The 12,195-nt window shown below is 49.5% G+C and overlaps 1 protein-coding gene across 1 annotated transcript in view; it reads right to left on the reverse strand.

Annotated features, from left to right (window-relative positions):
• Nucleotides 1–9,863: 9,863 nt before the first annotated feature.
• Nucleotides 9,864–12,195, reverse strand: part of ADRA1D (adrenoceptor alpha 1D) — a 28,288-nt gene continuing 25,956 nt past the window's right edge. Inside the window, exon 2 of the mRNA XM_050745228.1 lies at nucleotides 9,864–11,214. Coding sequence (XP_050601185.1) covers nucleotides 10,613–11,214 — 602 coding nt within the window. The 3' untranslated portion in view covers nucleotides 9,864–10,612. The remainder of the gene's footprint in view (nucleotides 11,215–12,195) is intronic.

Consider the following 12,195-nt stretch of genomic DNA (forward strand, 5'->3'; position numbering starts at 1 on the left):
GGAACCTACCCTTATTGTGACTCAGGTCCAGCAAAGGGGCCTGGCAGGAGTAGGTCAAGGGCTTCAGGGCCCTGGGGAGGATGCATTTCATGACTTGATTCTAGCCCAAGGGGCTGTAGGGAATAGAAGCCAGCGGGCATTCTTTTAGTTCTAATCTATGAGATTGAGGAAAGATCTTCTGTCCCCACTGCCCAATTCTTGGCTGATGAGGAAGAACTTTATTCTAAATATTCAGAGCTAGCTGGGCGCGGTAGCACACACCTGTAGTCTCAGCTACTCAGTAGGCTGAAACAAGAGGATTGCTTGAACTCAGGAGTCCAGCCTGGCAACATAGTGAGACATGGTCTCTAAAAAGTAGATAAATAAAAAAATTAAAAATAATTCAAAGCTGCTGGCTACTTCTCTTCCATCAGATTAAGACCTGAAAAGCTATGGTGTCTTACCCTGCTCTCAAGATCCCTTTTGATTCCCAACCCACAAACTGGTACAGTCCAGTGGGCATGAAATCTTCACTGGATGTAGAAAGTTCCTGAAAGGGGCTGAGCTTGGTGGCTCACATCTGCAATCCCAGCACTTTGGGAGGCTGAGTTGAGAGGATCACTTGAGGCCAGGAGTTCAAGACCAGCCTGGGGAACATAGTAAGGCCCTGTCTCTACAAAAATTTAAAAATGAGCAGGGCATGGTGGCATGCACCTGTAGTCCCAGCTACTGGGGAGCCTGAGGTGGGAGAATCACTTGAGCCCAGGAGTTCAAGGCTGCTGTGAGCTATGATCACACCACTGCACTGTAGCTTGGGCAACAGAGCAAGACCCTGTCTCCCACAAACAAATAAATAAACAACAAAAAAGAAAGTTCCTGAAGGGGATCAGGAGAATGGAGGATCATAACTCTGTCCTCAGCTACTCAGAAAGTAATGTGTGGGCAACAGGACAGTGGCCGGAGGTTTGATGATTAGACGGACTCTTCTTGGAGTTAAGGGTGGGTTATATGCAGTGGAGAGGGCTGAGCCTTTTCCTTCCCCAGGGGTGACTTTGATGCACAGGGTAACACTCTGGCAAGGGCTCTGAGTCTTTTAATTCAGCTTCCTCAGCTCTGGAGTCCTAACTGTTTGCAGATGGCTGGCTGATATCCTCATTTTTTTAGATCTGTTTTGAATTTTTATCCTCTTTTTAGCTCTTTATTGGTATTTTAAGGGGAGGGGTCTTATAAAGGACTTAAATACCAAGATGAGTTAGTAGTATCTGTCTTTGATCAAAAAAAAAAAAAAAATTGACTAGGTGTGGTGGCTCACGCCTGTAATCCTAGCACTTTGGGAGGCTGAGGCGGGTGGATCATCTGAGGTTAGGAGTTCAAGACCAGCCTGACCAACATGTAGAAACCCCGTTCCTACTAAAAATACAAAAAAAATTAGCCACGCTTGGTGGCAGGCGCCTGTAATCCCAGCTACTCGGGAGGCTAAGGCAGGAGAATCACTTGAACCTGGGAGGCAGAGGTTGTGGTGAGCCGAGATCATGCCATTGCACTCCAACCTGGGTAACAAGAGCGAAACTCCGTCTCAAAAAAAAAAAAATATTTCCTGAGGGCTCCTAATAAGGCAGGCAGTTCTAGAGGGTAGCTTGGGAAGGGTGTGCTAAGCATGGGTTGAGCACATGGGAATGCTAGCTTAGCTCCAAAATCTTCGTCTCCAGAATCTCTCTGCCCGCTCTCTTCACTCCCACCCCAATTCCTCTGGCAAAGCCACCATCATCTCTTGCCTGGACGGTTGCAGTTGCCACAGTAACTGGCATCCTTGCTAATTTTTGACTATGCCAGTTACCCTCTTACGGCAGGACTTTTGCACTTGCTGTCTCCTCTGCCTTAGATGCTCTCCTCGGGGATTTGCATGGCTCACTCTTCACACATCACCTAGCTGAGAACTTCCCTGAGTGTTGGATCTAAAAGCACAATTTCCCCATCCCCAACATTTCCTGTTATATTTGCTTATCACCTTCTAACCTACCATGTATGTTGTTTATTACCTATCACCCTGTCCTAGAACAAGAACTCCATGGTGGCAGGTTTCTTTTCTTTTGCACACTGATGTATCCCCATCTACTGCATATATAGTAGGTATGTAGTAAATACTACCAAATGCATGCATTTGATGACCTCACCTGGCCATTCGTTGATGGTTGGAGAGTACTGGCTGGTTGAAGGGTGTCAGAGGGCCCCTGTGCCCCACCTGTGAAGGTGCAGTTCATAGCTGGAGTCAGGGGGACACCGACTACCTAACCTGTATGAAGCCCATGCATTCGGCATTCGTAGGCTTGTCCACTAGGGTGACTGTAAGATGCCCCCTAAGAGCTTGGAAAAAAAAGTTCTTAAGAGTGTCTTCTGTGAGTTCTACTCTGAAATGGACCCACAATGGAGGAGATTAGAGACAAGCAATGTGAACTTAAAGGCACAGAGCAAAATGAAAGGCTATGAATGAAGTGTGAGTCAGACGGGAGGATGGAGAGGGATGTATTGGAAACAGAGGCAGGATGCACCAGGAGGTGGAACCCTGGCCCAGGGACCAAGTCCTGTGCTTGGTGCACTAAATAAATAACCTTTCCCTAACTCCTCAGCTTTGCCTGTGAGCTCACGAAGCAGCTTTCAGACCACAGACTGGCTTCCCATCAAGCTCATTTATTGTCATAAATACATTGGCTTGTTGATGGTTAAGTTATATATCCCACTAAAAATTAGCACATTGGCCGTGGGCTTACAAACTTTATTTCCTAGTGAGTTAGGAAGTCCATGTCAGCTTATATGAGACTGGTCACCAGATCTGCTTTCTGGACCTGTAATACTGAAGAATAGATAAATGACTGGCTGGGGGAAAGTTCACTGAGCAAATAATACTGCACAGAGTCTTTTGGGATGCAGCTAGCCAGGGATTTCCTAGTGTCCCCCTTTCCTTTTCACAGCTGTCTTTCAAAATCCTAAACATTTGACCAGGGCTGTGGCTCATGCCTGTAATGCCAGCACTTTGGGAGGATGAGGCAGGTAGATCACCTGAGGTCAGGAGTTCGAGACCAGCCTGGCCAACATGGTGAAACCCTGTCTCCATTAAAAATACAAAATTAGCCAGGTATAGTCCCAGCTACTTGGGAGGCTGAGGCAGGAGAATTGCCTGAACCCTAGAGGGGGAGGTTGCAGTGAGCCAAGATTGGGCCACTGCTCTCCAGTCTGGGAGACAAAGCGAGACTCCATCTCAAAAAAAGAAAAGCAAAAACTCAAACCCAAAAACCTAAACATTTGGTCAGTCTGGGAAGATATCCTTGAGGCAGATGGCTTCTGGGATAACTTGTTTTTGCTAGGTTCTTGGTGAGAGGGGGACCTCTTAGCTTATGTTGCTTGCAAATTAGATAACTGGATACAGGCTTGAAATGTGTGATGGCATGTGTAGCAGACACCAGGAATGCCTACCTGAAATCTATTCTCTGTTTCTTCTTGCTGTCAGAATCCTGATTTTGGCAATGATCCTCAATCATCCTAAAGCGAGGGTTGACAAACTTTTTCTGTAAAGGGCAAGAGAATAAAATTTAGGCTCTGTGAGCCAAGAGGCAAACTTGAGAATATTATGTAGTAATGTTCATATAATTTTCATGTGTCATGAAATGTTATTCTTTTGACTTTCCCCTCCAATCATTTAAAAATGTAAAATTCAGGCCAGGTGCAGTGGCTCACGCCTGTAATCCCAGCACTTTGGGAGGCCGAGGTGAGTGGATCACGAGGTCAGCAGATCGAGACCAGCCTGCACTTCAGCCTGGGTGACAGAGCAAGACTCCCTCACAAAACAAAACAAAACAAAAAATGTAAAACTCATTCTTAGTTTGTAGTGGGATGAGTTTGGCCTGCAACATTTTTGCACCCCTGCTCTAAGCCAACCACACCATCCTGTTCCTCACTTTACCAGTCTCCTGGGGAGAGTGGTCATGCCACCCAGTTCTGGCTCGTAAGACCCTGGGTGGAGGTATGCAGAGAGATGGTTTCAGGTGAGCTTTTGCTATCTTGATAAAAGGAGGTGGATGCAACAGCCCAGATCCTTCTCCTCTCTCTGCCTTGAACAAGAACATGAGGATCACAATGGGGCAACAAAAAGGTCAGAAGCCAACACACCACAGAATAAGAAGCAGTTAGGAAGAATTTGGGTCCGGCCAGGTGCGGTGACTCATGCTTGTAATCCCAGCACTTTGGGAGGCCGAGGTGGGTGGATCACTTGAGGTCAGAAGTTCGAGACCAGCCTGGCCAACATGGTGAAACCCTGTCTCTACTAAAAATACAAAATTGGCTTGGAGCGGTGGCTCACGCCTATAATCCCAGCACTTTGGGAGGCTGAGGAGGGCAGATCACAAGGTCAGGAGATCGAGACCATCCTGGCTAATATGGTGAAACCCCGTCTCTACTAAAAATACAAAAAATTAGCCAGGCATGGCAGTGGGCACCTGTAGTCCCAGCTACTTGGGAGGCTGAGGCAGGAGAATGGCATGAACCTGGGAGGCGGAGCTGGCAGTGAGCTGAGATCGCGCCACTGCACTCCAGCCTGGGTGACAGAGCAAGACTCTGTCTCAAAAAAAAAAAAAAAAAAAAAAAAAAAAAATTAGCCAGGCGTGGTGGTTCATGTCTGTAATCCCAGCTACTTGAAAGGCTGAGGCAAGAGAATCGCTTGAATTTGGGAGGCAGAGGTTGCAGTGAGCCGAGATGGCGCCACTGCACTCTAGCCTGGGTAACAGAGCAAGACTCTGTCTCAAAAAAAAAAAGAAAGAGCTTTAGTTCTTGACTGGCAATGCCAGCAACCACCTGTCCTATAACTTGTCAAGTGAGAAAAATAATGCCCCAGGTTTATGCAGCTATTGATCCACTTCCTTATTGCCTGCAGCTGTGCTCTTAGCTGATCCGGTGTGCTAGGGATGTCATCATTATCTGCCCCATCCCCACCCTCAGATGCTGGTGCCCAGACAGCTGTGTTTTGCCTCACATGATCCATCTCACTCCCATGTGCCTGCCCTCACTGTTCAGACCTGACCCAAAGTTAGCCAATCCATAGGTTGGCCAGTGACCAATGACGTTTGTGGCTTGGCTCAGTGGATGAATGGGACCAAGCTGACTCCCTCTCTCAGGAAAAGGAACGGAGATTTCTTTTTTGGGTTCTGGCAGGGCAGAAGGAGGTGGACCAAAACAAAATGGTGGAGTCACGTGAATGGTGAATCCTGGAAGAAACATCCCTAAATGTCATGGCTGAGGTGTCTGCAAATGCTTCTGATGCATCCTTACCTTCAACTCCTGGCTCTGAAAGTTCAGCCTGTTGTGGCCCTAGCTCCTGGATTTCTTCTTGGTTCCAAGCATATCCCGCAAGTTCCACTTAGTTCCTCCCCAGACCGCAGCAATTTTAGAATGTAGGCTGGCGTCCTGCTCAGCATTCCCTTTGTTTCACTGCTTCCCGAAAGGGCTGGGGACTGGGGAAGGGAAGAAAGTCCTGGCCAGACCCTTGACAGCAGTGCCATGCCCTCTTGCCCAAAGGCCCCAGCACCACTTGGGCCCAGTGAGTACGGGTCCACTGGGCTCCCCAGAGAGCCATTCCGAGCAGAGAGGCTGCGGGACCAGTTTACCCTTTACAAGCATCTGGTTTTATGCTTTCCTGAAGCCACAAAAAAAAAAAAAAAAAAAAAAAGGAAAATTTTTTCCAAGTGGATGGTGAACATGCAACCCCTGTGGGTGTAGTAGGATGGGAATAGAAACAGGATCAGGAGGTCTCTGAGGAGTTAAAGCTCTGACAGGGCACTGAGGGAGGGTGACTGAGGTCCCAAAACTTTCTCCAGGACCTGTCAGCACCCATTGGAGGAGGGACTAAGGGTCTGGCTTGCAGCATGACAGTGAGGAGCCTTTGGGGGCAGGGTGGGGCTCCAGATGGGAGGGTTAGGTGACCTGGAGGGCGCGTAGAGCCCATGTTCCTGCCAAAGTCCAGGGCGCAGCTGGTTCCTTGCAGCCTCTAGCCCCCAGAGGACTGGTGGGACCAGTGGGGGTGAGGGCCTTGCAAGGTTGGTGATGGTGAGCCAGCCGCCAGACAGGCAACAGGGCAGTGTCCCAGAGAAGGGTTAGTGGGCCAACTCCCCAGATCCAGTATTTAGTAAACACTTCAGCCCAACCCCAAGTAGCCCTGGGGACAGAGCCCTGTCTCCTGTGGTGGATGCAGGTGCAGATTCTATCGCAACCCAGGATGACTGGGTGTGAGCTACGAGGGAGGCTGCAAGAAGTGCAGGGCTTGGCAGGGGATCTGTGTATGGCAGGAGGAAGATGAAGACTCTGGAAAATGGGGAGTGGAAAGGGCCAGCAGGGTCAGGGGCATCATCATGCCCAAAGACAGTAGAGGAGATAGGAGATACTACAGTAGGCGAGTGGCCTTGGGGCTTGTATTTGGGGTGTCTGGGGGTCACCCAGGGGAAGGACGAGCACTAACATCTGGAGCTAGCGACAGCCTCTTGGGAGTCATTTCTGTACAAGTGGTCATTGAGATGACATGGAGTGGATGAAATTGTGTGAAGAGTTGAGAAAAAGAGGAATAAAACCCCGGGGAGCATTTAAGAGTGGAGAGAGAAGCCTGTGGAGGAGGCAGAGAGAGAGTAGGGTCAGCAGGTCAGAAGAGATCCCAGAGGCATGGCTCAGAGGCAGGGAGGGAACATTCCAGGAATCAGGGGGTGGCCACCAGTGTGGACTGCAGCAGAGAAGGAGGGGAGGAGACCAGGGAAATGGAAGGTCCCAGGTGACTTGCAAAAGCAGCCCTGGGGATGCTGGGGACAGAGGTCCCGGGAAGAGTGTGGGAAGAAAGCAAGGTGGGCAGTGACAGCCCAGCTGGAGAGGGAGGGCAGACTGGAGCTGGGGTCCTTGAGTGGGAAGCAGGAATGAGGCTCTTTAAGGATGGAGATGGGCACTTGGGTGAATGCTAGTGTCCTTGGAGGCTTGCTTCTGTCCCTGTCACATCTCACAAGACCATCCCTTTCTCATTCACAAACTCCCTCAGGCCTCACCCCATCCCTTGAAGATCATGTAAAGAAATTCCTACTGGCTGGAGACAATGGCCCCATTTTTTTTTTTTTCCACAGGCGTCTCAGGGACAGTCTTTCTAATCAGATATGTGGGCCCGGCTGGGGATCTGAGCTACCTGAGGACCCAGCAAATGGTACAGTGAATGCACTTCTTTCAGATGGTCCCCAAATCACTAGCAAGAGGCTGCCTCCTCCAGAAGGGCTGTTGTTATTTTTTCCCATCCTCTTGGCCACCCTATGACCCTTTGCCATGTCCCAGAACCAAATTCAGCAGCACAGTGCTTTACTGATGATTAGAACAAGGTACCTGGATGCCCTTGCTGTGGCATGGTCTCTCTGGGGGCTCTGAAGCCCTCCTGCACCTCCTGTAGGCTCACAGCCTGGTGCAGGGATACAGGAGGAGGTAGCTGTATCTGGGGCCCCTGTATCCCAGAGACAGGCTGAGGTTCAAACATCAGACATATTTTCCAGATTGCTTACCATGCCTAGAGCAAGTACAGGGCAAGCTGCTGGCCTTCCTGCCTCCACTCCCACTCGGTTAACTGGGGCAGGGAGGCCCACAAATCCTCCTGATGAAGGTTCCATTCCCACCTTCCCCTTTTGCCCCACTGTTGACTTTCTGTGGGATCAGCTGCCCTGGCATGTGGGACTGTCAGAGGTGCTGGAACCAAAGTTACTCCATCTTAAATAGGGGCTGGGTAAAATAAGGCTGAGACCTACTGGGCTGCATTCCCAGGAGGTTAGGCATTCTTAGTCACAGGAAGAGACAGGAGATAGACACAAAATACAAGTCATAAAGACCTTGCTGATAAAACAGGTTGCAGGAAAGAATCCGACCAAAACTCACGAAAACCACGATGGCAAAGAAAGTGACCTCTGATTGTCCTCACTGCTCATTACATGCTAATTATAATGTATTAGCTGGCTAAAATACGCTCCCACCAGCACCACGAGAGTTTATAAATGCCATGGCAATGCAAGGAAGTTACCCTATACGGTCTGTAAAGGGAAGGAACCACCAGTTCTGGGAATTACCCACCCCTTTCCTGGAAAACTCATGAATAGTCCACCACTTGTTCAGCATATAATCAAGAAGTAAAAATAAGTATGAGCCGCTGAGCAGCCCATGCTGCTGCTCTGCCTATGGAGTAGCCACTTTTATTCCTTTTTTCTATTTTTTTGAGATGGAGTTGACCAGGTTGGAATGCAATGGTATGATCTTGGCTCACTGCAACCTCTGCCTCCCGGGTTCAAGCGATTTTTCTGCCTCAGTCTTCTGTGTAGCTGGGATTACAGGTGCCTGCCACCACACCTGGCTAATTTTTTGTATTTTTAGTAGAGACAGGGTTTCATTCACCATGTTGGCCAGGCTGGTCTCGAACTCCTGACCTCAGGTGATTCACCCGCCTCAGCCTCTCAAAGTGCTGGGATTACAGGTATGAGCCACCGTGCTCAGCCTATTCCTTTACTTTCTTAATAAACTTGCCTTCACTTTACTCTATGGACTTGCCCTGAATTCTTTCTTGTGCAAGACCCAAAAACCCTCTCTTAGGGTCTCGATAGGGACCGCTTTCTGGTAACATGACCAACTTTCACTCTGCTTGGAGACCCTCTGCAAACCCAAGGCTGCTATTGAAAGAGGTCTTGCTCTTCCCTGTCCCAGAGGCCAATGTTCAATTCTTTGACACTGCAGTCTGCCCCCTTACTCACCACTGATTTGACAGATGGCCCCTACCTCTGCCAGAAGACAGTGAGGCTGTCTCCTGGTGTCCCCAGCTTTGGGGCAGCCAATGTGCTGCAAAGTGGAGCCCTCTTTGGAGTATGCAACATTCTGTCAGCACCCAACATGCTCCCAGCCATAAACTTCCCTTCCTGTGCCTCCAGGGAGGCCAGGCCTGAAAGCCCAGAACCTGCTGTAGACTCACGGTGTGAAATGTCTGCTTCCAGGCCGTAATACTGGCTGCCTTTTTAACTCTGTAAAACTTGGGTGAGATGCCTGAAATTGTGGGTGACCTTTCAGATAGACTACCTGCCTGGTAAAGAATGGAAACTTTGGGCTCAAAATATTGGTCTATGTGGCCGCAGCAGCTGGGTCATCCAGTTCAGAGCACCCCAGACAGCCCAGTGTATTGTCTAACCCACTGTTCTCCCAAGGGTCCAGTGGGCCACAGCCATCACCTCCATGCTGGTTGGATGTATGTGGTTGATACTATCCAGCTGAAGACTGAAATGCCTGCAATCTCATGGGAATGTGACAAGTAGGAATATGACATTTTACTCAAAGCTAACAAGCATGATTCCTAGGTATGGGTTCTTTTGCTAGCCATGTACAGCTATCTACTCGGGCTTGTATATCTTTTCATGTAAAGTTATATTTCACCCATTTACCTGATGGCCACCTTCCTCACTGAGGCCCTCAGAGCATCACATAAGCATCTGGGGAGACTGACAAAAGGACAATCTGTGCTTAGGATTACTATTTGGTTCACAAGACTGATCATGTGAGTTTTAAAACCTAACAACCCGAACAACCCGCCCCCCCAGGTCCTTTGGTCATGCTAAAACTCCCAACAGACAGCAGCCATCAGTTAAGGAGTCAGTGAAGTTGAAACTAGAAAGGCGAATATAGACCCAATCTTTTCTGTTGCTTGTCTTTAGTTCTTGACAGACTTTAGGGGAAAAAAGTAGTTTTTTTTTTTTTTTTTTTTTTTTTTTTTTTTTTTTTTTAATGGGTTATGAGCTAAAGAGGGACAGTTTGCACAGTTTGGACAAAATAGAAGTACTCTTACCAATAAATATGTCTCAAAATGACAAATAAAGCTCTCCAATTGGTGGCTCGGAATCCCAGCAAGAAGTGATGGGCACAGGCACGATGAGCTATGTACAGAGTGTAAACAGTAAGGCCCTTGAGGGGAAGTAATAAGGGCTAGGGCCAGGTGATGGGGTGTGCACGGAGGAGCCTGGGTGGCGGAGAGTGGGCCCAAGGATAAATACAACAGGCTTGTATGACGGCCATACAATCTGCCACCAAAGCTTGTGTGGTGGTGGTAGGTCCACTGGGTTCCTCCAGTCGGCAGTAAGAAGGAGAAATTTGTCCATTGAGGAGCCCTGGTCCCACTGACTTTTTCCCTAAGGGAGGCACTGGGGTAGCCAGCCAAAGCTTCTGTGCCCATTCCCCAGAAGAGGAGGGGCAGGCCTTCCTGGGCATGCTTGGGGCTGTCTACTCAGGGTTCAGGGCATGGAGGATGGGGCAGTGTTTCTCAAATAGGGATTGGGAGCAAATGGCCCCACGGAGCCCGCAGCCCCTCCCTTCTAAGAAAAGAGTTCTGGGCACCTGAGTCCAGCAGGGGGCCCCATTACTTTTCACCTTTCGAGGGCTCCAGCCTCAAGCTCCACCCAGTTCCTCAGGGATGCCACAGAGCAGCTGCCCTGATCAGTTTCCGGGTCTCCGATTTGCACGGGGTCTCTTAGAACAACGCCAGCCTCCCTCTCTAGTCCCCCTTACCCCCAAGCCCAGCACACTCCGCGGCCTAGCTCTGGGGTCCTTAAATATCAGTCTCCCGCAGGTTACTGTAGTCGGCCAATTCGTAGGCCTGGCAGGCGGCGCCCTCGGCCACCTCGTGGGGGACGCCTAGGGACACGGCCTCCACCTCTGAGCGCTGGGAGCACGCTGCCTCTGCGCGCTGCGCGCCCCCGGCGCGGATCTTGTGCGACAGGCTGGAGACTTTGGCGCGCAGCTGGGTGGTGGGTCTCCGGAGAGGCCCCAGCAGCCTCCACTCGCGGAAGGCGCTGGGTGGCTTTCGACGACTGGCCACGGGAGCCTGCATCTCCGGCGTGCCTGGGGGGTCGGGGTCGGGGAGCGCGGTGAGGGCCAGCGGCGCTCCGGGAGGCGCGTCGCCCGAGCTCCGGGTGCAATCCTGGCGCAGGCCGCTGGTGGAGGCCCGCCAGTGGTGGCCGTAGACGCGCCAGAGAGGGCGGCGGCGCCGGCGACGACGGCACTGGCAGCGCAGGAGACGGAGGAAGGCGCGCTTGAATTCGCGGCTGGAACAGGGGTAGATGAGCGGGTTCACGCAGCTGTTGAAGTAGCCGAGCCAGAAGATGACCTTGAAGACGCCCTCCGATGGCTTCAGCTGCGGGAACAAGGAGCCTGTAGGGAGCAGAGACCGATACTGGTTAGCTGCTTGGGGAGGGGGAGGCCAGGCGGATCTGGGCGCAAAGGGGAGATCCTTCAGTAGCCTTGGCTGAGTCATTGACTAGGAGTTCTCAAGGGATCCGTGCTGTAAATCAGGAGGTCCATGAACTTGGATAGAGAAAAATAATAATTGTTTTCACTCACCTCTACCTGATATTGAAGATTACCTTCAATGAATGTAGGCAACAAACCAGAGTAGTTAGACAAAACCAAGTGCAATTGCTGTATTTGTAGCTCAAAACCGGTTCAATATTGGCAGTTTCGAATTATGAGACAAAGTAACAAACATAGCCATGTTTGCTCATTTCTGCGTGCCAGCATAATTTCACAAAGTCCCTGACTCTGTGACAAAGTACGGCTCTCTGGAAAGATGCGTTGAAGATAAAATAGGATAGAACATATGCCCCCGCCTCCCTGCCACATCTCTTGTCTGAGTCACTATATTCCTGAAATGATAAATGACCCTAGTTCTTGCCTCTTCCTACACAGAAGATAACGTCTGACTTGGTTAGTAATTATCCTGCTATGAACAGATATACTCTTACACCCCAAACTCAATATAATTCTGCTTTAATAGAACTTCTGAACAAGTTCAATATAATTTTGTACATATGGAACCCCCACCACCTATATATAAACAGTAGATTAAAATACTGTGCTGGAGCAGTCTGATATAACCTCTCTGAAGGGCTGGGCTACAGGGCTTAGTCTATAGTCCTCAATAATACTTCTAAATAAAACTAATGTTAATTTTTAAAAGCTTTTTTTCTTTAATTGATAATATGATTCAAACGAATATTAGCAGTCCCCACAGATACTTTCACTTTCAGTTGTTGCAGATGTTTTGAAATACTCTCTATGCTCACTTTTGGGAAGTGACAGTCATTAGAATGCACCACAGATCTTGTTTTTTTTTTTTTAGACCCACAGAGTCAA

The sequence above is a fragment of the Macaca thibetana genome, chromosome 10 (assembly GCF_024542745.1).
Source record: "Macaca thibetana thibetana isolate TM-01 chromosome 10, ASM2454274v1, whole genome shotgun sequence".
Taxonomy (NCBI): Eukaryota; Metazoa; Chordata; class Mammalia; order Primates; family Cercopithecidae; genus Macaca; species Macaca thibetana.